The sequence below is a fragment of the Sylvia atricapilla genome, chromosome 5 (assembly GCF_009819655.1).
Source record: "Sylvia atricapilla isolate bSylAtr1 chromosome 5, bSylAtr1.pri, whole genome shotgun sequence".
In the NCBI taxonomy this organism is placed as follows: Eukaryota; Metazoa; Chordata; class Aves; order Passeriformes; family Sylviidae; genus Sylvia; species Sylvia atricapilla.
In genome coordinates this window covers 8872716-8895737 of record NC_089144.1, presented here as the reverse complement: position 1 = coordinate 8895737, position 23022 = coordinate 8872716, and the positions used below count along the sequence as shown (strand labels likewise).

General features: G+C 40.0%; 1 protein-coding gene across 2 annotated transcripts in view; it reads left to right on the top strand.

Annotated features, from left to right (window-relative positions):
- Positions 1-8: 8 nt before the first annotated feature.
- LOC136361013 (sucrase-isomaltase, intestinal-like) overlaps positions 9-23022 on the top strand; it is a 35497-nt gene continuing 12483 nt past the window's right edge. Inside the window, exons 1-10 of one of the 2 annotated variants that reach the window (XM_066318627.1) lie at positions 9-43; positions 1042-1172; positions 6648-6761; positions 6872-6988; positions 7074-7158; positions 11143-11260; positions 14121-14289; positions 14813-14929; positions 17526-17674; positions 21632-21716. In XM_066318627.1, the coding sequence (XP_066174724.1) occupies positions 1128-1172; positions 6648-6761; positions 6872-6988; positions 7074-7158; positions 11143-11260; positions 14121-14289; positions 14813-14929; positions 17526-17674; positions 21632-21716 (999 nt within the window). In that variant the 5' untranslated portion in view covers positions 9-43; positions 1042-1127. Of the gene's footprint in view, positions 44-1041; positions 1173-6647; positions 6762-6871; positions 6989-7073; positions 7159-11142; positions 11261-14120; positions 14290-14812; positions 14930-17525; positions 17675-21631; positions 21721-23022 lie in introns of both variants that reach the window. The other variant, XM_066318626.1, reaches the window with a different exon arrangement.

Here is a 23022-nt window from a genome sequence, read left to right as displayed (position 1 = left end):
AAAGGAGACTGTGGATCGCATGAAGCACTATGACATCCCCTATGTAAGTATGAATTTTTCACTAAATTAAGATTAATTAAGATTAATTTTCACTAAACTAAGATTAGTGTGTGCTAATCTTACACTCTGAAGTGAGGTGAGTAAAATCATAATGGAGGAAAAAGAATTATCTTATGAAGAAAGTTGTAGAATGAAAGGACATTCATAATCTTATGTAGTGGGTTTGCATAGAATAATGCTTAAAAGAACATTTTAAGTGGGCTGTGAACATGATGTTTAGTGCTGCTCTTGGCTGCATAGCAGGCAGTTTCTGGTGTGGATTTGCTGTTACGCAGTACAAGGTGTAGCATTTTAAAAACAAATACTGAGAACACAACTTCTGATGCAGATCACTGCAAAATAGTGCTAAACTAGAACTGCAACATTTTCTTGTACGTCCACTGCTAGGATTCAAGTACAGTCTCTTAGGTTTCATTACACTGCCTTTTAGAATACAGTTGCATACATTCTGATTTCTGTATCAAATATTATAGTCATAGAATGATAGATTACTTAGAGTTGGAAGAGACCATGAAAGGCCATCAACCCCCCCCTACAACTAAATTAGGTTGCTCAGAGTTCCATCCAACTCAATTTTGAATATTTCTAGGGATGGGGCATTCACCATCTACCTGTGCAACAAACTCATTGTAAAAAAAATTCTTCCTTATTATCTAGTCTGAATCTACCCTACTTTAGTTTACAACCATCTCTCCTTGTGCTGTTGCTGCAGACCCTACAAAAAAGTCTGCCTCCAACTTTCTTATAAGCCCCCTACAGACATTTGAAGGCGTAAGTATTCTCCCTGGAGCTTTTCTTCTCCAGGTTGAACAGCTCTATTTGTCTTAGCCTGTTCTCATAGCAGAGGCTGCCCCAGCCCCTCTGATCATTTTTGTGGCCCTCCTCTAGAGTTGCCTCACACAGATCCATGTCTTCCCTGTCTGAGAAACTCCAGAGCCTGAATGAGGGTGTTAATGTAATTTTTACTTTAAAAATGTTTAGGACGTCCAACATTATGATATTGACTACATGGAACGTCGCCTGGACTTACCTATGATAAAGTGAATTTTGCTGGTCTGCCGGAATTCATGAAGGAGATGAAGAAGAATGGAAAGCACAATGTTGTGATTCTGGTAAATTAATGATGTTGCCTAATTATTTCTCCATTTATAAGAACTACTCACAGCATAGTCTTCATAGCAGTAACTAGGTGCTAACACATCTATACTAATGTAGCAGATTTTCCATTTTCATTTATGTTGAGAAGAGTTGAAGAACAATTTCTCAGATTTAATTTTTATAATTGTTGTCTTTATTTGAAATCTCTATACCAGTATCATCCCTGTAACCAAATCATTAATTCCCTGTCACCTTCTTCCCCACTCAGTTATGAGACATTTTGCCTCTGAGGTTGACATGGAATTGCTTTCATGCAATTCTTTCTCTGAAATGAACAAATTAATTTAATACACATACAAAAATAGCTGAATAGTGGAAAAAATCTATTCCTAATCACTCTGGAAGCTACTAACTACAATTCATGTTTCCTTATACTTTCTTTTATCTAAGTTAGTGTGAGAGATGGGTTACTTGTATGCAAATTTGTGGAAAATGAATGCTGAACCTCTAACTAAAACTGGCCAAATGAATTAATTTAACATGTGAAAATTGAGGTTTTCCATCTTCCCCAGTACATTTTTCCAACAAAATTTGCTGTTTCTCTCCAACACTTCCCTGTACATGTCCATATGCCAAAATGACTCTGTTGCAATAGCTAAGTGAGCACCAATGGTGGCAAGGAAACTGGAGATCAAGTCAATCAAAATTTAGGTAAAGATGAAACTAAATTAAGAAATTAAATAAAATTGATAAATTCAAAAGATCTTGCTCTCCAGGATCCCCCAGCAGCTTAGCAGTAGGAGGGCTGCACTCTCCAGAGCAGGCTGATATTTGTTCTCCATGACTACTGGGGACAGGGTAAGAAGAAAAGCACTTTAAATTGCAGCAGGACGGATTCAAGGCAAACATTAGGGTAAAGCTGGCTGCCTGCAAGATGAGCTGAGCAACAGACAGCTGCTGGGGCCAGGGTGCCTCCCCAGGTGGGTGCTGTGAACAGTCATGGATCAGGCATGACTCAGGCTGAGCTGACCTGCAGGCACAGGGTTAGAGGGAGCAGACAATCCCACAGGGCTCCTCTCAGGACTTTTTGCTGTAACTGTGGTTTTGTAATCTGTTTTCTACCTAAATGGTGAGTTCATATCTTTCATTTGGGTACTACTGTCCTTACCTCCAGCTGCCAGTCTCTCACCCTTCTATTTTCTTTCTTGATACACTGGTTCAAATAAGTGAATTCTCCCTCAGCCTTTCTCTGCTAGGCTAAACAAACACATTTACCTACAATTATATTGATGGCTCGTGCTTCTAAGGACACCAGGATTCAGTTAAACCAACCGAACCATGATGGACAGGTCACTAATGTTTGTCCCTAGTCAATCCAGTCCTTTTAAAACAAGGGCCATCTTCTTCTTCTTGCCCTGTCAAAAGCTTGTGGAGACAGAGACTGAAAAGCAGAGTCCTGAATTGTGGTACAGTTGCTCTTTCTCTTGTGCTGGTGTATCCAGAGTCAAGATAAGCAAGAGCTACTGCAGTTTCCTCATCTAAAACTCACATTATCTTGTTAAATAGATAGATCAAGGCTGAAGTGCCTCCCTCCTGTCCTTATTTTTTCTCACAGTTTGTTGTGAAGTTTAAAATATGGCTGAGGATGATGGACTTGTCAGCACCACAAATAGCTATATCAATGTTTTCTTTTTAATTGGGAGTTTTCTGACAGTTTCTTTAAAAGTACCTTTTATGATTTGCCTAATCTTTGCTTTGGTGTACTATAATTCCATTTAGTACTAGGAATCTCAAAAAAAACATGCAACCCAAGTGATCAATTACATATTGATAATGGAAAGAGCAGTCTATACAGTGAATGCTGCTTGCTAGCAATTTGTCCCTAAAGATACCTTCCCCTGAAGGTTCCATTCTGAGAAGCTCAGGAGTGCAGCAGTGAAATCAGTTTTCATCAGTGAAGGTTCAAGGCGTTGTGTTTAAATAGTAACAGGTTACTAAGTCACTTTGATGGAGAGAAACTTCAAGACAAAAATAGATCCAGATTAACTGGATACATCATTGTAAATAACTAAGCAGTGGTGAGCACACAATCAGTGCTGTCCAGACTGATTGCTCTTTCTAACAGTTAGGCAGTTTAGACTCTCTGTAACCACAATATTGCTCTAAAAATGATCTAATCTCTTAGAGCTGTAACATGCCACATGCCTATTTATTGGTTTATCTCAAAATAGTTTGCAAAACATTAATATAGGAGCAAAATAGCAGGAGTTTGGGGTAGCTCTTCTTATGCACTCCTGTCTTTCAGTAAATACATGGCAGTCATCTATTTACTGACTCAATGGTGGGGTGGTGGTGGGGTGTCTCCAGCTCCTTTGCACCTGCTACTGGGTATGAAGCCACAGGCAAGCAGTCATGGTTTAGTGGGTGAGCTATATCATCTTCCTTATGAGTTTTAACTTCAAATAACATTCTTAAAGTCCTTTCAGTTTCTCAGGGGGCACATTCTGCAGCAGTACAGGGAGGTGCTGGTAAATAAATTCAGCTGCTAGACAGATGCAAGGAACATAGCAATTCTTAATTCATACGATGAACTAATGGGAATTATTCTTCCACTAACCTGCAACTAAGGCTTGTCTTCTGCTCTAGTTCTTTAGCCAAGCTTGTGAAAAAAGAACAAAAGCTGAGCTAGTCTGTCCTTCAGTTTTTAAAAGTTAATGAGAACTATAGGTTGCACTGATACTGAAGTTTTCTATTTTCACTTTATTGCAGTTGCTGGCGTCTCTGTCAAAATCTGTCTTTTAGCATTCTTTAGTGATATACATTATTCCCCTAAGCTGAGTTGGGAGCTGGAGCAGTGGTTTCATTCCCAAGTGTTAGCAAAGCCAGGCTGGATGCAATCAAGGCTGGTGTAATCCAGTTGGATACTGAAAGAATTTTCTATTTGGATTCCCTTTGGGGAGTGACAGTAATGAGTGAGTTCCCCAAATATAGCAGGTTGTTGCCTCCCTCATGATGGTTTCAGGAAATGGGCTCTGACTGCAGCCAGTTAGTGTCATGGAAAACCTCTAGTAAATGGATTTGGGGAATGGTTCCATCTACCTCATCTCAGAGCAAAGCACAGGTCCTGGCAGCCAGCAGTTTTAACACTGGCAGCCTGCCTGAGAATGGGACACTGAGCTCAGTTGTGTCCCCATTGCTGGGGTGGCTGGTGCCACACCAGCAGGAGATCTGCTCCCCACACTTGCACCCAGTGCTGAGAGGCCTCTGTGACTGTGGTCACCTTGAGAGTAGCAGGGCTCCATTACCCAAGCCTTTAAGTGCAGCCCTTCAGCACTTCTCTCTGCTCATATCTTTCAGAATTTAGGGGAAATTGTGATTTTGTTGGCACTTGGTCATCATCATTGCACTAAATAATTGTGCATGCTTCAGGACAAATATATTCTTTAGAAACAAAGAAGTTCTAAAGTAACAATGACTACGCTGAAAAATTACAAGTATTTTTACTAAAGAGGATGTTTAATGAAAGATGTTGTGTAGCATCTATTAAATCATACTAAAAATAGAAACAGCTAGGAATGACACAAGTGACAAAATAGTTAAAAGTCAAGAGCAGCATGGTCGTGATTCAAAATAACAATCAATATCTTTACATTCTTAAATTTAATTGTGTGAGCTTTAGAGGCAAAAATTTCCTGTGGTTTTATGGATGTGCATCAAAAAATATTTTTGAGGTGGGGCCACAGGTGGAAGTGCATCAATCTGGGTTCATCCTGGATGCTCCCAGGTTTTAGGCAGTCAGCTGGAGTTAAGCTCAGCACTTCTTCCCCAAAATGCTAAAAAGATGAGTGAAGATTTAAGAGACATGAAACTCCTTCTCCACAAACAACCCTTGCATGCACAGAGAGGTTTTGTTTTCTTTAGGGCAATAATAAACCTGCATAATGTATTAGATTTATGCACTGGAACAACCTTTCAGCTGAAGGAAACCATAAGTTTGGATTAGGAGTAGCTAATTAAGCTGACTTCTTCTAGCCCTCAAGTCTCTTGAGAGAGATTTTTACCACAATTATAAGGTAATTATTGCAGATGGACAGTTTTCTCTATTGCAAAGTTGGGCTGTTGAACAAGTTAAAAATGTAGTGGACACTTATAGTCCTCACGGAGGTGACACCAGAGCTAGATGAAGTTAAACAGAATTTCACACTTAAGGTGGGGATTTAGCTGTAGCTTTTCTTCTTGAGGCATGGAAGAATATAGTTCCCTCACCAGGGCTGTAGTTATCAAAGGGCTCACGAGTAAATCAGGCAATTAATTCAGGTATTGAAGTGAAATTTAAAACAAGCCTTTAAAGCAGCTTACAATTTGGGGTCTGATATTTTTTTCTTCTTAAGACATTTATTAGTTAGACTTCTATCACATTTTGATTAAAGTTCACTTAAATTATTGCACAAGCTATAATTGAGTGGAAGAATTGTTTCAATGGTGTTCTTCTCCATTGTGTTTCATAACTGAAAGGTTTTGTGTAAAGCAGAACCTGAGGAAGTAAGATTTTCTAAGGAGAAAGTATAGAATTCCAATTCCCTTCTAAAATGGCTGCAGTCTTTATCTGTTCTAAAAACCACGAAGCAGAGAGTTGCTTCCAATTAGGGATGTATTGTAAAGTGCATTTACCTCTTTTTGGTTGCAGCTGACTGCTGAGCAGAGTTGCAGACCTCTTCATTCCCTGGCATCTCAAATATTCCTAACTTTATTACTTTCCAGCACGATGAGTGCACCTCTATCATCCCCAAGAGCTGATCAGGATTGCTTTGGATGAGCTTGGTGGCTACTGATGGTCATGCTGAGGCAGAAAAGTTGTTGGTGTCAGTATCACTGGCAGCAGTGGGAGGTGGTGACCACCCCAAGCAGTGGGAAGGGCCAGGAAGGACAATCTGTGGGGTGTAAAATGCTGTGATCTTGGTGTGGGCACCTTGGTGTCTGTGCCTTGGTGCCTGGGGTGGTTTGGAATGGAGGGCTAACAGGGCCCTTTTGAGGTTGTATCTGCCCAACTTCAACCCCCTTGAAGTTTTGGTTATTCTAGCACTGAGCTGGAATAAGGATTGCCTTGGAGGAAACCCAGAGGTGCTCACATGTGGGAATACCCAGTGTAGTACCCAGCCACAGCAGAGACCTTGGTTGGGAGGGGAGTAAAATCTAGTGCCTCTCTAAAATAATTTGAGCTTAGAAAGTCTCATTAAAAACAAACATGAGGGTATCTAGTAATTTCACATTGTTTTTGCCTTGCACAAGAAGTACTCATGACATATCCTTAATGACCTTTTCTAAATTATTATGTGCTCTCAACTCTTATTAAATTTTAATGCTGTTTTCTTCCAATGTTTTTGCAATCAGCATTAAGAACATAATGCACATTTTTCTAAAATATACAAATAGAAGAGTAATTGTTACCTCTGAGATTTCAGTAAAGGAAGTGTGATTGCTGTTTTCAGGACCCTTTCATAACCAAGGATGAGGAGCCAGGCACTTACAGACCTTATGAGCTCGGCCAGGAAATGGGAGTGTGGATCAACAACTCTGATGGTGTGACTCCTGCTGTTGGGCAGGTTGGTTTTTTGATTTTGTGATGCATTTTGTCTAGTGTTGCTTCAGAACAATAAAGCAGCATTGTAATAGAAATGGGAAAATAACCAGGATTTACCTATGTAACTCCTAGGCCTGGCCTCCTGGTGATTCTGTGTTTCCTGACTACACCAACCCCAGCACAGTGGAATGGTGGACCCAGTTGTGTCTGGAGTTTAAGGATGTCCTTGACTACGATGGGATCTGGATTGTATGTCTCATTATATCTGCCCTCCCTTCTTTAAAAAAAAAAAAAAGAAAATGAATATTTTCACATCTTACTCTCTTTATTAAAGGATATGAATGAACCATCCAATTTCATGAGGGGCCAGTATCCTGGATGTGCTGATAATGAAATCAATAACCCTCCTTACATTCCTAGTAAGTAAAATAGTTGTAATTTCATTTTCATGAATTATTTATTAGTATATTTTAATTCTATAATTATATTTTATATAATAGAATATTATCTTTTATAGTAAGATTAATATTATAATTTCATAGGGGTTTTGTTCGTTTGTTTCTTCGGTTTTCTTGTTTGTTTTTTCAACCTGGATAGGCTATGTTTTAGGGGGAAAAATACACTCTCATTTTCCATTTTTCCCTGCCTTTTATGTATGTTCAGTTAAATATTTGTTCAAGACTCCAGTGGCTCAGCTTCCTTCCTCTTCCAGTCACTTCCTCTGTCCAAGGTTCTGCCTTGTAACAGGACTAGAAAAATGACCTTTCTTGCCATTCTCTGAGCAACTGATCCACATCAGAAAAAGGGCAAGATACCTATATACTGTAACTCAGCTACAGACTTATGGAGGCAGTAACTCTCTGCCTTGTCACTGCTCGTCTCAGAGATGGGCAGTCTCTGCCTTCTCACAAACTATGACAAGGGAGATAGCATCTCCCTGGTGCCTTAGTTCAATTTATTTTCTTTCTTTTAGGAAAGAAGTTTTCACTGTATTACTAGAAATGGGCTAAAAATAAGTCTTAAAATGTCTAAGCCTATGGGAGACTTACAGGAATGGGAAAATCTCTTCCAGTAGCTGAGTTAATGATATGCTCATTCTTCCGCAGGAAGCCATGAGTACCTATGATTATTGCCAGTGGTGTGGCAGTTAATCCAGCCAACAATTCCCCAGGAATACCCAGCTGCCTGAGCAATGTTAATCAGGAAGCTGATATATGGGAGTTGGAGTACTGGCAGTGGAGTATTGGAAATGTCCCCTTTTTCCCTTTAGGCTTTTGTACTCTCATGAGAATTCTAAATTTTCTTAATTAAATTGCAATTTTTAAAAAAACTTTGAATATAAGAGAAACATAAGCATAGCAAAAGCATGAAAAAATATTAGAAAGAGATTGCAAATTTTTGAAAGCAGAAACAGAGCTTTTAATGATGATTTTGGTATTTGCTCTCTTTGTGGGGTAACCACTGCATACTGACCCTGTGGGACTTGACCAAAGCCCAGGAGCTGATGACAATTTCCACCTTTGTCTTAAATGACCTTCATTTTTTGTCAGCCTTCAGAGCTGCAAAAGAGATGTGAGACACTGGGTAAACTGGCCAAAGGTGCAGAGCTCCCTTTATATCCCAAATAAAGGACTGAGAGCGAACCCATGCAGTGGCTTCTGAGCCACGCAGCTGAGCTTTGTGAAGATTAGCACTGAAGTCTGAGCCACTAGAAGGGACTCAGAGCTAGAGGCCTACATGGCATGTAAGGACACTGAGAGATACTGAAGACAGGTGTGTTTTGAGCCCAGATTCTCTGGCTTGACTCACGCACATATGCCCCTGCTTCTTCTTGTGACTCAGTGTTAGAATAATATCATGGAATCACAGATAGGTTTGTGTTAGAAGGGGCCTTCAAAACTATCTTGTTCCAGCCCCACTACCATGGACAGGGACACCAGACCAGGTTTCTCAAAACCCTATCCATCCTGGTCTTGAACACTTCCAGCCATGTGGCATCTGGACAGCCTATTTCAGTGTTTCACCACCCTCACAGGAAAGAATTTCTTCCTTGTATATAATATAAACCTGTTCTCTTGAAACCACTATCCTCTGTCGTTTTAAAAAAGTCTCTCTCCAGATTTCTTGTAGGTACTGTTAAGGTACCAGAAGGTTGCTCTCAGATCTTCCCAGAGACTTCCCTGGTATTGGTCTCCCTTCTGCAGCCAGGAGCCCCAGGTGTTACATCCCAACATGCAGGGAATCTATTTTGTACCAGTGTTTAAGGGCTTTCTTTTCTATTTCACTTTATAGAATAGGTGCATGTTCTTAGCTGTCCAACTCCTTGACTTATGTAGGTATGAGAGGTCACCTAAGCTGTTTAGACCATTAGGATTTTAAGACATTGAGACCTTCCTGGTGTTAGCAGAGATTTGGGAGCTCACTGATGTCTTAGGTGATTTCTTCTGTACAAGTCCCAGTCTCAGAGGCTCACACTTTTTGTCAGTGTAGCCTTCAACCTCTCTATCTAAATTTTATAACCATGGTAACACCTAACCGTGGTTTGAACTTCTATAGCCAGATGCCCTTCAAACCTGTTTTCTATAAAACACTTTATACTGAAGATTAATATGCAATTGTAAAATAATCAGTATTACTGAGGCAGAATACAAAATACTCAGAATAAGAATGAAGCATGAACCTATGATTCATGTGGTAGCATTTTCTCTCCTCTCCCACCTTAAATTTATGGGGCTAATAATCAAGAACCACTGGGACATTAAGTGTGACTTTCCTCAGAAACTTAGTGTCTTTTTCAAAGACATATCGGTCAAAGTTACTTGGAAATTGCCTATAAATTATTTCTGATGTGGATCGCTCACACTGGAGTCTTTGTGTCTAAAGAACCAAACACAGGGATTGTAGCTGTAGTGGCACAGTAGGGCTGAGAGCCTAATGGGGTTTCAGGCACAGAGAAATTGTGATAATGAACTGCAACCACACAGGAAGTGTGATCAGGCAGGCAGATTGCTTATTCATGGAGAAATATTTACAATAGTGCATGCACCTAATTAAGCATTAAAAAAAGAATTTTTGAGAATTCACATTCTTTCTTATTTTGAGAGAATTTTATAAGATTGGCAACTCCATCTCTAAAAATAAATATAATCTCTCGATTTGAAAAACAGGTGTCTGCTGAGCAAGGCAGGAGCCTCTCTTGGAATGAAAAATGTAAACCCCTTCCCTCCCAATTATTATAAATTTGAAATTAAGGGGGTCTTAAGCAAAGATGTGAGAATAGGAATACCAATTATTTACTGGTAAAGCAAGCAAACAACAACAGCCACAGTACTGACAGAGCCCCAAACCCAGCGACCCCTCATCAGCCTCAGGTGCTTTCCTTTGGGTGCAGTCCCGCTCACAGCCAGCAGGGGCGCTGGTGGCTTTGGGTGCAGTCCCGCTCACAGCCAGCAGGGGCGCTGGTGGCTTTGGGTGCAGTTCCGGGCACAGCCAGCAGGGGCGCTGGTGGCTCCCGGCAGGCAGGGTGGGTGCAGTTACTCCTCCACGCCTGCAGGGGGCGCTGTGGTGCGAGCTCAGGGAGCACACTGTCATGGCGGCTGGGCCTGGATGGGAAGGGATGGAGGAGAGGGTTCGCTTCACAACTCCTGGGACAGTCGATCCCGGTGGCCCAGCTGGGACAACAGGGCATCTCAGCGGGCAGGGGATGCAGGGCTGCAGTCCAGCAAAAGCTCAGAGCAATGCTGAAGAATATGTGAGGGTGAGGCAATGGCGGCCTAGCTCCCATCCTCCTCCGAAGCAGAGGGAGAGACCCTCCTCCCCGGAGGGGAGAAAATTCCCTCACTAAAAAAGGAACCAAAGGAAAAAAAACTTAACCTCCAACAAATGTATAAACATATGACCTGCCCAAATTCCTGCTGGACTTCATGTGACGTTTTCATGGTGGTTACCTGAAGAGGGTGGAATATTTTTTTGCTCCAAATGGGCTTTGTCAGCACCTCTTTGATCTCTGGGATCAAAGACCAGGCAGCATCTGTGCAATGTTTTTGCAGTTAACTAAATTTGTCATCGTGCAAAATAACATATTCTTAATTCAGCAAAGCAGAAATTTTCGCTCTTACTATTACTTACTGAATACATGACACCTGTCCAGATGTTTTGAATTATTGGATGTAGGACTTGAAATTAATTATCGGTGTTTACTCAGTCCTCTCCCCTCTCCAAGGACAAATGCCTGACTGCAAGCAAGTACTTGTGGCTATGTGCTAACCTCAAATATGTGCAGGTCCAGCAGTTCAGTTTTCCTCTTCCCAAATCTTTTGGTATTTTCACCCCTAAATGTGTAGAAATGTGAAGAGATTGAATTGTGATGTATATGATTTTACAGTGGTTTGTATCATTCTCAGGCATCTCTGATCGTTCCCTGGCACAAAAGACACTGTGTCCTGACTCCAAGACTTACCTTGGAGACCATTACAACACACACTCTCTCTTTGGCTGGTCACAGACAGAACCAACTTTCAAGTAAGTTTTCTAAACATTTCTAATCAGATTCTAGGTGATTAAAGTGCATTTTAAAAGCCATTGATGTTACCTGGAAAATTTATAATAGTATTTAATAAGAAACAGACCCATGTTTCGTTTTATTGTTTGCCGTTTAGTAAGAAGTTTCAAGAAAGGAGAACCTTGGAACAAGGAACAGAATCCTTTTTAATTTTACTTTTCTCAGCTAAATCAGGATATATGTCTAGGACCCAGCTTTTCAGCTGCTGCTTTTGTCTATCTAGAACAAGATGCTCCTGTGCTCCGTTAGAGCTTCTTACGAGCGTTTGCAGCAGAAGCAGCCTTGAGTGCTGTCAGGGCTATTGATCTGTCCCTTCACTATTGTGGCGGAGGAGTTTCTCTCACTGTCAGTGGAGAATCCAAACTGTACAGGTCCCTGGCTGTTTCTGGAGCTGCCTCTGGTTCCTAGCAGGCAGTGTTTTGCAAATTGGCCTGGGGCTCAGTTGGTGCAGGAGGTCAGGGCTGCGTTGCAGCACAGTTGCTGTCAGCTACTGTAAAACTCATTTTGCAGCTGGGAAGCACTCAAAGCCAGCTTAAGCAGGCAGACTGTTGCTGTGGAAAGCTAGCTGCTGGATTAAATTAAATGGACAGATCGTGCCTTTTCCAGCAGGGGTTGAGCTAAAACACTGTGAAATTTAATACCACAATGGAAGAGCCAAAGCAGGGGTCCATGTGTGGCCTGTTTCAGTGTTTAGCATTCATTTTCAGAAGCTAAATTCTGATAGCTGATTCCGATCCAGAGGGCACGGTTGAGTGAGCCTAATTCTGATGTTGATGCGTTTGTGTTTTATATGCCAAGTCTAGGGCAAGGGAAACCCTGGGAAAAACCAGGAGTAATTTGCCAGCCCTTACAGGCCTGGCTGAAGCACAGTTCTGCTTCAGAGAGAAAGAACAGGAAGGCTTTGAACCCTGGACTTCTTACCATGGTTTGTGGGCCCCTATTCCCCAGTCTTTGAAGAGATCCTCACAACAAACTTATTTTGCTTGGCCAAGTGTGGAGAAAACCACCAAAAGTATATGCAGAGGTTGATTTTGCTGCAAAGCTGGAAAACTTTGGTGAAGTATTTTTCATACATACTCATTTGGGTTTCTCAAATACATTTCTTTTCAAGGCTGGTTGTATATACTTTCTGCAGTCACTCTTCACGAAGAATATATTAAATGAAATTACTGACAGGAAGATTTAGCACCCAGCATGAATTGCAGGATGCTGGATAAAAATTAATGACAACTTCATAATCATATTAAAAAAAATAATCTGAAAATTATTCCAAGGCAGACTGAGAATGGGAAATATGTCACCTGGCCTATGTCAAATGGTTTGATTTGAATACATGAACTAGCAGCAATCAGTTTGTGCATAGCTTAATGCCAAGAGTTATTTGCACATGATATCCTGTAAATAATTTAAATCAACAAATGCATTTGACAACATTAAGACCTGTTCTGCAATGGTTTGTGAAAGGCTGAAATTATTCAATAAATGACTTGTTACAAATTGTTTATGCAGCTCTGGATCATAGTTGAGTTGATCTGATATTGCCCTCATTAGCACCTGTATTTGCAAATGGAGCCAAAGACAGCCAGAGGAGTGCACTCCTGCTCAAGACATCCATGAAAAGCTCCAAAATAACATTTATACAAAACACACAGAGTCTTGTGCAGTTATTGGCCCAACAGTGCTCCTGCAAACCAGAACCAGACTCTTGCTGTTCAAGAATTGCACATCTTGCTGCATATAGCCCCTAAGATTAATACATTCAGTCTTCCATTGAAGCTGCTGTTGGATTTGATTTTTTTTTTTTTTTCTTCAGAAGCAAGTGCTGAAGCACTTTCCATTACAGACCCAAGAGCAAGCACTGGGCCATTATGAATACGGGTGAAAGAGCTCTTGATGAAATCTCATTAAGGAAAGGGAGAAAGAAGTAGATGGTGAACAACATGATTAATATTTCATGCTAGAATTTCCCAGAGAATCTGAATTGTGTTGCCCAAATAATATTAAAGCAGAGTTGAAGTTGAGTTCCTGCAATATAAAATACTGCAGTTTATACTTATGTACAAAGAGGAGTTTTGTAATAGATTTGTTAGTAAGGCACATTCCTTGGTTTTCTGGTGATGCAGCAAAATTATTTTCAAAAAGGAAAGATAAATTCATTGTATCACTAATTCTGTAATGAAACCTCGTGTGTCAAAAAAGACAGGAAACCAGAGAAAATACTACAAGGGTGAGGTGGCATTTTTAATGATGACAGGTTTGTTTTCTATATTGATTATTTATTTATTTTTTATAAGATGTTTAGATATAATTTTGGTATTTCTGGCTTTGTTTTTTTTGGGTTTTGTGTTTTGTTGGGTTTTTAATGTTTTTAATTTCTGAGTATTGGAACTTTATTTACCAATACAAATCTCTAAATAAATCCTGTGTTGAAAAGAATACCTATTGTATTGTTTTTTAGGAACTCATTGAGCAATTAATTAAATATACTAGTATAGAAAGGAAATTACGATTTGAATTTTCATTTTGAGACACGGCTGAGAATAAGTTATTATTTAGGAAGATTGAAAATACCTGAGAAAACTTGTTTAGTGAATCAGATAGATTTTTTTTTGTTTGGTTGGTTTAAAACAAAAAAGTTTTGGCCACTGTGCAAATCTTCCTTTTATTTGCAGTTTTGCAGCCACATATTCATGCGAGCAGGTATCACCATAATAATTGATTCATGAATAATACCCTTTCAGATAAAATTATGCCTGAACACACAGGTTGATTATAAGATGTTTTGGTTACCATTCTTGTTTTTGTTGCGTTTCTTTGCAGTGTTGTCCAGCAGGCCACTGGGAAGAGGCCGTTTGTCTTGAGTCGGTCCACGTTTGTTGGCAGTGGGAAGCACAGCGCTCACTGGCTCGGTGACAACTTCTCCCAGTGGAAGGACCTGCGCCGCTCCATCGTTGGAATCCTGGAGTTCAACCTCTTTGGCATTCCCTATGTAAGCCTGGCGTGCTCTAGGCAGGCGCTGGCTTATACACAATATCACTTCAAATTAACTCAAATGCTTTCTGAAAAAAAGCCACTTGAGGTGGCCAGCAGTACCAGCCTCCACAGCCTAAGGAGCTGCAGATTAAAAGGCTAAATGTCAATCTTGGCTGCTGCAGGGGAAAAAAAACCAGCACTGCAAGATTTGGATTGATTTAATATATGCCATCCAAAGCCAATCTCTTTGTATTATGTATTCTGTGATTAGGGCCCCTTCATATATTTCTGGGTTTGCAAGATGGGATGGAGAATTTATAGAATTACTGAAATACAGGCAGATCTTCCACAGTGAACTTAGTGCTCTAGGAAACGGTACAACCTCAGTCACAGAAAAATTTGTATTGTTATAGAGCATTCTTATAAAGTAATCAGAAACAGGGATTTCTTTCCAAAAACTATTTTTGTTAGCAAATTTCTGTAGTCTCTCATTTTTGGGCCTCAGTCACAATCACAAACACAATTTTCTTTTTCTTTAGATTGGTGCTGATATCTGTGGGTTTAACTACAACACTACCTATGAACTCTGCCTGCGCTGGATGCAGCTTGGCTCTTTCTATCCATTTTCCAGAAATCACAATGCAGAGGGAAACAGCGTAAGTAAACAAAGTTGCATAAAGCTGTAGCCTATGATTACAGTTATGTGGACAGTGATTTATATTACTTTTTCCAAAATAAACCTGCCATTCTTGGGTAAACTGGAGCAGTGGGTGAAAAGGAGTGCTGCACTGAGAGCAGGAATTACAGTGAAATGTAATTTTTTCCCATTCATAATGCAAAGGTAACATAGAAATGCCGGTCTTCGCACGCTGTTGGTAAAATTCATCTGTTTCATCTTTTACCTACTGAAGACCAGGTTTTATTTAAGAGCCAGTGAGGGTCAATGTATCTTCCTACTCCCTTGATTCTACAACGTTTGTTTCAACACTTCTGTAATTATAGTAAGTATTGCAGGGAGGGGAGAGAAATCATTATACACCGTCCTTGCTGTTTAAAAGCAAGTTATAAACGTGAAAATTCCAAGGAGAGGCACCTTGGAATAGTGACATCATTATCAGCCAAGACCAGAAAAGGCTAATGAGCCCATGAGATGAATGAAAAAGTGCAGCCTTAGTCCACATCCATGCCCTGAGTTCAACATCATAAAAGTCCTTTAAAGACTTGTTGCAACAGAAAGAAGTATCAGAAGATTTCTAGCTATGAAGTTTGAAGGTCTTGCAGCCTTCGTAATTATTCTGTGTTTATCTGCAACCGTGATGAAATGGTTCTGCTTGTTCAATAAATGTTTGGGGTTTTTTCCTTCTGTAAACTGATCTGTGCAGTGCTGGAGCTCAGGTTATTTGCTAACCTTCAGTTTCTTTGAAGTTGCATCATTAAAATGCTGCAGCATTTACACTCCCAGGAAGACCTTTGTCTCTGCGTAAAAGTATGATGAATGTTCAGCAGTTGGGTAAATGAAGGAATAATAAACTATTGTACTATCATTAAGGGGGTCAGGTATTAGCCTCTAGATCCCTGAGGTATTTCTTTGTAGGAGAACAAATATCTATGAGGTATTAGCTGTTGCTGTTGTGAAATATTTTCTCTTTGTCTTGCCACTAAAGTTAGAGGTGTGTATATATCTATATTTATATATCTCTATCTATATCTATATGGTTGCTTGGCCCTTTGAGCATGCAAATAGAGTCTGACCTGGATGAGTGGATATCAATCTCATATGTACAATTCAATAAACAAGAAGAGAGCAATGGGTCTATATGATGGGTGCTGCAACTCAGAGATATATTTGGTTTTATTGGATTACTTAAATCCATTTGAAATATCGTGTTCAGGGAAAGAAATGAACAGGCATTTTGGGTGACTCAGCATCATCTAAGAAGTCTGACTGGTTTTTTGTGAAATTAAGCAGTGTTTGTACAGTGTCAGAACACTGGAAAAAATGTAATGCAATTTTTGAAATAATAGATGGATGTTCTGGAGCTCAGAGCCAGCAGGGAGTATTCTTAGTGAGTAATTCTGACATAAACATAATAATGGTGAAATTTTACTTAAATATTGAATTTAATTAACATTAGGTTAGTGTTAAGATAAAATCTTTAATACCCACATTGCCTAATTCACTGGGTATTTCAAACAGTTTAATTAATATTTTTCTTGTCTGAAAAGCACTAGATAATATAAAAAGCTTTGTTACTTCTGTTAGTTTTGTGTTTCATTATCCTTGGAATTCATAATATAGTCTTCAGCTTTAATGAGAAAATTAAGTACTCTGGAGTGATTTCATGAAGGAGAAAGGGAGCCATGTGATTTGTAAGCTGGCTGTTTAGCACTGGGTAGGTTGACAGGAGGAATTAAAGGAGATGCAACTCTTTCCCATATCAGCACTGCCCTTGGCTGTGTGCTCTGCCTGCCATCCCAAGAGAGAGTCAAGGTTGTGTTGGAGTCAGACCAAATCCAGCCAGTGAATACAGACAGACTGCTCCAGCCTGTCCCCCTGGTGATGGGACCCAGCGCATGCCCTGTCTCACAGGAGAGCAGTGCTGGCAGTGAGGAGCTGAGGGGCACTGCTGATGTGTGGGTGTACTCTCAGGGCATCCTAAAATGGGCACACAGGAGGAGAAGTCGAGTTTCTTGAATGGATGAAATGTTTTCTGTACCACACAGGGTGACTTTGGTAACACCTGTTGGCTTCAGCAAGGTTACGAGTTTACTCTTTTGAATAGACTTTTCTTGATATTCATGACCAACGTAATTATGTTTTTGACTTTTTCGACTTTTATGCAGATTATCAGTCTTCCTTTTTTACCGTGTTTCATCTCCTTTGTCTGAAAGGGCTTCCATCTCCAGGAAAGATTAATTTCTAGATACAGAGTATCTGTTCCTGAGCATAGGCATGGAGCCCCAGCTTCCCTCTCCTCAAGAGGTTGGAGGTGGTTGGAGAGGGCTCACATACATTGTGGTGGGGCCTGATCTTTTTGAACTCACTGGAATTTTTTCAAGTTCAGAATTTTATACAAGTTTTAGTTCGGGAATAATGAATGTTGTTCTTGCAGTTTGCAAATGAGTGCATTTTCTTATTTAAACACTCACTTCCGTAACATCGTGCCAGCCACAGCTCTCCTTATGCTACACATAGCTTCTCTGCTGAGTTTGTTTCAGTGCTCAGTACAAATCTAAGCTTTTCCTGAACAGGAACAAGACCCAGCCGTGTTTGGAGATGTTTTTGCCAAGATATCTCGTGCTACTCTTCGGATCAGATACTCCCTGCTGCCATACTTATACACGCTATTCTACGAGTCTCACGTTCACGGAGGCACAGTGGTGCGGTCACTGATGCACGAGTGAGTTTGGAGTCTTTTTTTTTATTATAATTTGCTCACAAAGTAGTTGAGCTCTTAGGTTGATACCCTTAGGAGAATAGTCACAGCATTATTACTGCGTGCTCTCTTTTAAAAGAACAGTTGAACGGTTAAATCAATCAACTTATATACACAAAGAGAACTGCTAATATATGCAATTAATTTCCATTAATATATAAGCCGTATTTGTTTCCAGTGGGAGGAAAAAGACAAACTTAAGAAAGAAGAATTCTGAAAATTTTTAGTCTTAGAGAAATATATATTTCTTTTGTATTTCCAAAGTGAGAGTCACATATCTGTATTTTCTGTATTTGAATGAAATCAATGAAATCTGTGTTCTGATCCAGAATACTAAAAGGCCTCATACAGAGAGTCTAATGATCCATAGTATTTGAGTTTTTTCCAGTTTAGCACTTGCATCTGCATGCTATCTATGAAACCCACATCTGTGTCCACAAATTGCACAGAGAAAACAGAGATAGAGATGTTTGAGCGTAGAAGCAGGTGCAAAACTGAGATTAATAAATTCAGACTGAAAAGCCACTTTGAAAATTAAACTCAGATTTTTGGAGCAACTCATTTTTTCTTTTTGGAACAAGCAGAAATGCAGCTGAGGTTTAGTTTTCCTGTCCTCATCTTTTAATTAGTTTTTTACCTGCTTTTGATTAATTTTCCACTTCAGAATGCTTTATGCAAAGACTTGAGCAGAAGGAGTGTGAACAATACATAAGAAAGCCTGAAAGCTCTGCCACAATTCCATTTCATTGGTGCAGGCTATGTCATAGACTGTTTAATGTTCTCTTTTTTTCCTTCTGGGTTAAAAACATTCTGGGTAAAGGGTAAGGCATTTTTTGCAAATTAAACTGAGGTTACACTAAAGTGCATTCAAGTATGGAAATGATGTGCACAAAATCTGTTTTGTATACTCAGCATAATGGTTAACTGATAAATTTTGAAAGCAGTATCCTTCCTCTTTTACTCAGCAAGATCATTTTAGTAGATAAAATTAGGGAGAGTTTTATAGGTGCTCATAACTTACAATCAGCTATAGGCTATTTCAACTATTTATTTTAGGTCTACTTTTGCTTAATGTGATTTGTGTTAATACTGGAAATGCCCAAGCTAATTTTGGCATTAATATTAGCTAATATCTGCTAATACAGAATTATTCTAGTGTCATTAAAGCTGGCTTTCTGACCATTACCAGCATACCTGTACTCTAAGTGGGCCATATCCACATTGGCAAATTTCCAAATTTGCTTTAGAGTTGGAGAGCAGTCTCAGATGTAGCAGTAGAGGCTTCTGTCAGATGAAACTGAGCTGAAAGATTCACTACAGACACTAATGGGATCTTAGTCAACTGGACCAGAGTGGGATTACTAGGAAATAAAAACTCTAATAAAAATGCATGTAAGTAGGGAAGGCATCAGGAAACAACACAAACTGTTTCCTGCCCAGTGCCCCTATTGGCATCCTAGTCCCATCACTTGCTAATGTTGCCATAGCTAGATCCTAAAATGGCTTAGGAGTGTTTCTTACTAGTAGTAGTTAATTCTGATTACTGTTATTCACTGTTATTACTAAATGTGTATTTCTTACTATTTCTAATTAATACTAAGCAGTTTTGCAGTGGGTCTGCTCAAGTAGAGAAAGTGACCCAGCTGCTAACAAGAGGAGAAATGTGGAGTTTTGGGAAAGAGAACTGAAAGAGAATTTTCAGTGTATGGATGATGAAAGTTTACATCAGCCTTGCCTCTTACTTGTAAAAAATACAAAGGAAAACTAAAAAACTCCTGCATTAGTTTTTCAGGTGAAATTCTTACGAGTTCAGAGTCCTTACCTTGAAAACATCTGTACCCAGGCAGGGAGTCTCCAAGAAGTAGCTATTTCATGTGGACATTTCATTCCATTTAGGGGCTTGTTTCAAGTAACAAACAAGAACAACATCTCAGTAGATTATTTTAAGTGTATTTGATGCCTTGAAGGCTTTCACTCTGTAAAGCGGAGGCATCAATATCTCAGGTATCCAAAAAAGACCATGAGGTGGTAATCCATTAGTGGTGGAAGAGAAAGTTGTGTTTAATGGCTAGCCAGCAGGGAAATATGACAGAAAAAGACCAGCATCTAACCAGAGGAAGCAGTAGATGGAATTCAATACCTTTCCTAGATGACAGCATGCTTTAATGGCTTCTATTTTCAAAATAAGAAAGTTAATTTGTTTGCTGAATTTGTGCTAGTGGTTGCTATAATTGCAAGAGAAAATTGTACTGGGTTAAAGGGTGAGACGCTTGTTTCCATGTGCAAATACAATTGATTCTTCTTTTTTCATAATTTCTTCATCAGCTTTTTGTCCTGCAATCTCCCACAACAAAAATATATTTTATTACTATTGCAATTTTATTACAGTGAAATTGAAAATACAGAGAACCTCTTGAGATGACAAGAAAAACTCAGGTTTTATATTTCAAAAAGTTTAGGACAAGGTAATTCATCAAAACCCGTAATCTGCTTTAAACATTTACAAAGTATTATGTTAAAATGCAATAATGTCCAAGATTAGGGTGTCCAAAAGAACCTACTGTTCTGGACAGGAAAAGAAACTCTAAACAAAATGAGATTTTTTTCAAGCAGAGCCCAAGGCATGCCTTCAAGAACATTTTAAGTTCCATGTACTCCCCTACGTTTGCAATACTTTAGAAATCTGAGCACTCAAGAGGTGTCTTTTTATTGCCAAGTTATCTTTGCTTATTTGAGGAAATTTCTGTCATCCTGGGCTGGGTGCAGTGTGTGCCTTTGCCCCAAGCAGGCAGGGTGTCAGAGCAGGGCACTGACCCTGAGCCTCTCTGCTCCAGCCAGTGCTCAACAGAGACCCAGCTTTAGACAGAGGCAGCTGCAAAGTCGGTGAAACAGACAGGGTAAAGGAATTTTTAAACAAGGAGTTTATACATCCTTAGAGAATAATATATAAATATGCAATAGCTACTGAGTCTTTGTCAAAAATGCATGAAAAACAGAGCAGTTGCCATTTCTGACAAGCAGCAGGGCTGTTGGAGGGGCAAAGGGCAGAGGAGTAGCGGAAGTCTGTAGGTACAGGATACCTTGACTTTAGGAGGACTTGAGACATGGATTTTTTGTCCATGTGGCATTTTTATAAGAACTAGGATCCATAAATTATTTCCTCAGGAAGAGACTTACTGATGATGGAAAACCTATTTAAATTCTCAGGGATTATGTGCTGCATGAAAGGAGGTTCCTGAGTTGGGAAGGATCTCTCTGCTGTTCAATGTTTTCATTAGCTGATGCATGGTGGAATAGAGATCTCTTCCCAAGAGAAGGCAGGTGATGCCAGGCAAACAGGACTGTGAGCATTCTGGAGAACATGGTGAGAATCCAGAACAATTTTAGTGCATTGAATAAAATGGATTGAATTCCATAGGTTTTTCATCTGTTCAGGAGAGGCAGCTAAGAAGCACAATATGTATGAATGTTGCTCTGTATTTATCTTGCAAACAATTTCAGATGTAAATCTGTGAAAGGTGTGGGAGGCCAAATCCAAGAATTTTTGCAAATGCTTTAGATCTTAGAGCACAGTGCTTTTCCTCTGTGTTCCCTCTTCTGGACCTGGCCTCTATCCTGCTCACTGGCTCCCACAATGAAGTCTCAGCCCACTGAATAGAATTGTTTTCCTCCTTTTGCTTTTCTGAAAAGAAATCAGCTTATCATTCTGTGAGAGTTCTGGTCTGCTCTGGGATGGTAGGTACTACTAAAATATCTGAATCTCTGTCCAGCTTTTGGCATTCCTTCAATCAGGAAAATATTTGGCTGTTTTGAAAGATACTTTGAGGAAGCAGATTTCTTGTCACAGTGAGTATTTATATCAAAATATTTGGCAAATCTAACGACCGTGAATTAACATTCTGTATTTCACTTTCAAAATAGATTTACCTCTGATCAGGAGACTCATGGAATAGATACTGCCTTCCTTTGGGGACCTGCCTTTATGATTGCTCCTGTTCTTGAAGAGGCAAGTACTGTAATTAAAAATGCCATGATACTGGAAAAAAAGAAACGAATGGTGCTCAGGGCATTGGATGACATTCGGAGTATGTTTTCGCATACCCATCCCTTTCTACTCTCCACTGTCAAAGCTTGCAGAACACATTTCTGAGCAGCACAGACAGTACAAAACTTCTCAGTACTTGAAGTGGGAGGATGAAAGCGAGGGGCCAGCCTTTCCCTTTTTCTCCAAGTGAGGAATGGATGTAAAGAGGCTGGATGTTGCCCCTCACGTGCTCCTGTTACTGTGCTGGCAGCAGTCTCCAAGGACACACACAGAGCAATAATTGTCGAGCTAGGAAGAAACACACAGATATGAAAGCAAACTGGTTTCTATATTACTGCTCACCCACAGTGTTTTGGAACTGCAGCATCTCAAGGGCTGCGGTAGGAGTTTCCCAGCATCACAGGCAAAGGCAGTCATTATGGAAACAATAATGATAATGTAAGCTGCTAACAGGACAGGTTTTAAAAAGCAGCATTTTCCCTCTGCTGTGCTGGGCACAGTACTGGGGTGATGGCTCTCACTGCTTGGCTATAGCAAGGGTATGTTTCTCTCCTTGCCACCACTGGCTATTGGCAGCACGAGAGAGGTATATCTGAGCAGATCTAAGTATTTGCATGCGATGTATCCTAGTGCTGTTTGCAATCAGCATGCTGCCAGAATATCTGATATATTTCTAGATGTTGCTGATGATCAAACATATAAACAGGACACTGCTACTCACCTTGTTTTTTAGTCAACGCTTTTGTGAATTTAATATAAATTAAGTTCTAAAACCATTCTGACCCCATTGAGGCACTTCATTCATCAGTCCTTTATCTTCAGACTCCCACAGGTTTCTAATAGCTGATGAGTAGAAAGAAGATTTCACAGGGTCTCAGAACAGCAAGATGATGAAGGATGGGAAAAAACCCTTCCCATTAAGAGGAAGCGACAAGCCAGGGGAGGCTTCCTGCAAAGAATTGAATAAAAGGGGATATTATAAGCATATATAACATGATGGGGGGTCTAGATAAGGGGTTCCTGATGTTTTTTGAAGAACTTCAGCACTAAAGGAAGGCTGCATGCCTGTGGCCTGATGAGGGAAGCAGAACTCTGAAGGCTGCACATTGCTGGGTGTTGCAGTGTGATAGCTGGCAGGGCAGGGGCAGAAGTGAGCTGTAAGCCCCTCAGTGTAGCAGTGCAGGCCAGCAGTGAGTATCAAACTGCAGCTTGGCATCTGCTTGTGTAGAAAAGATGGGTCAGGAGTCCTAGGATGAGAGCAAGTGAG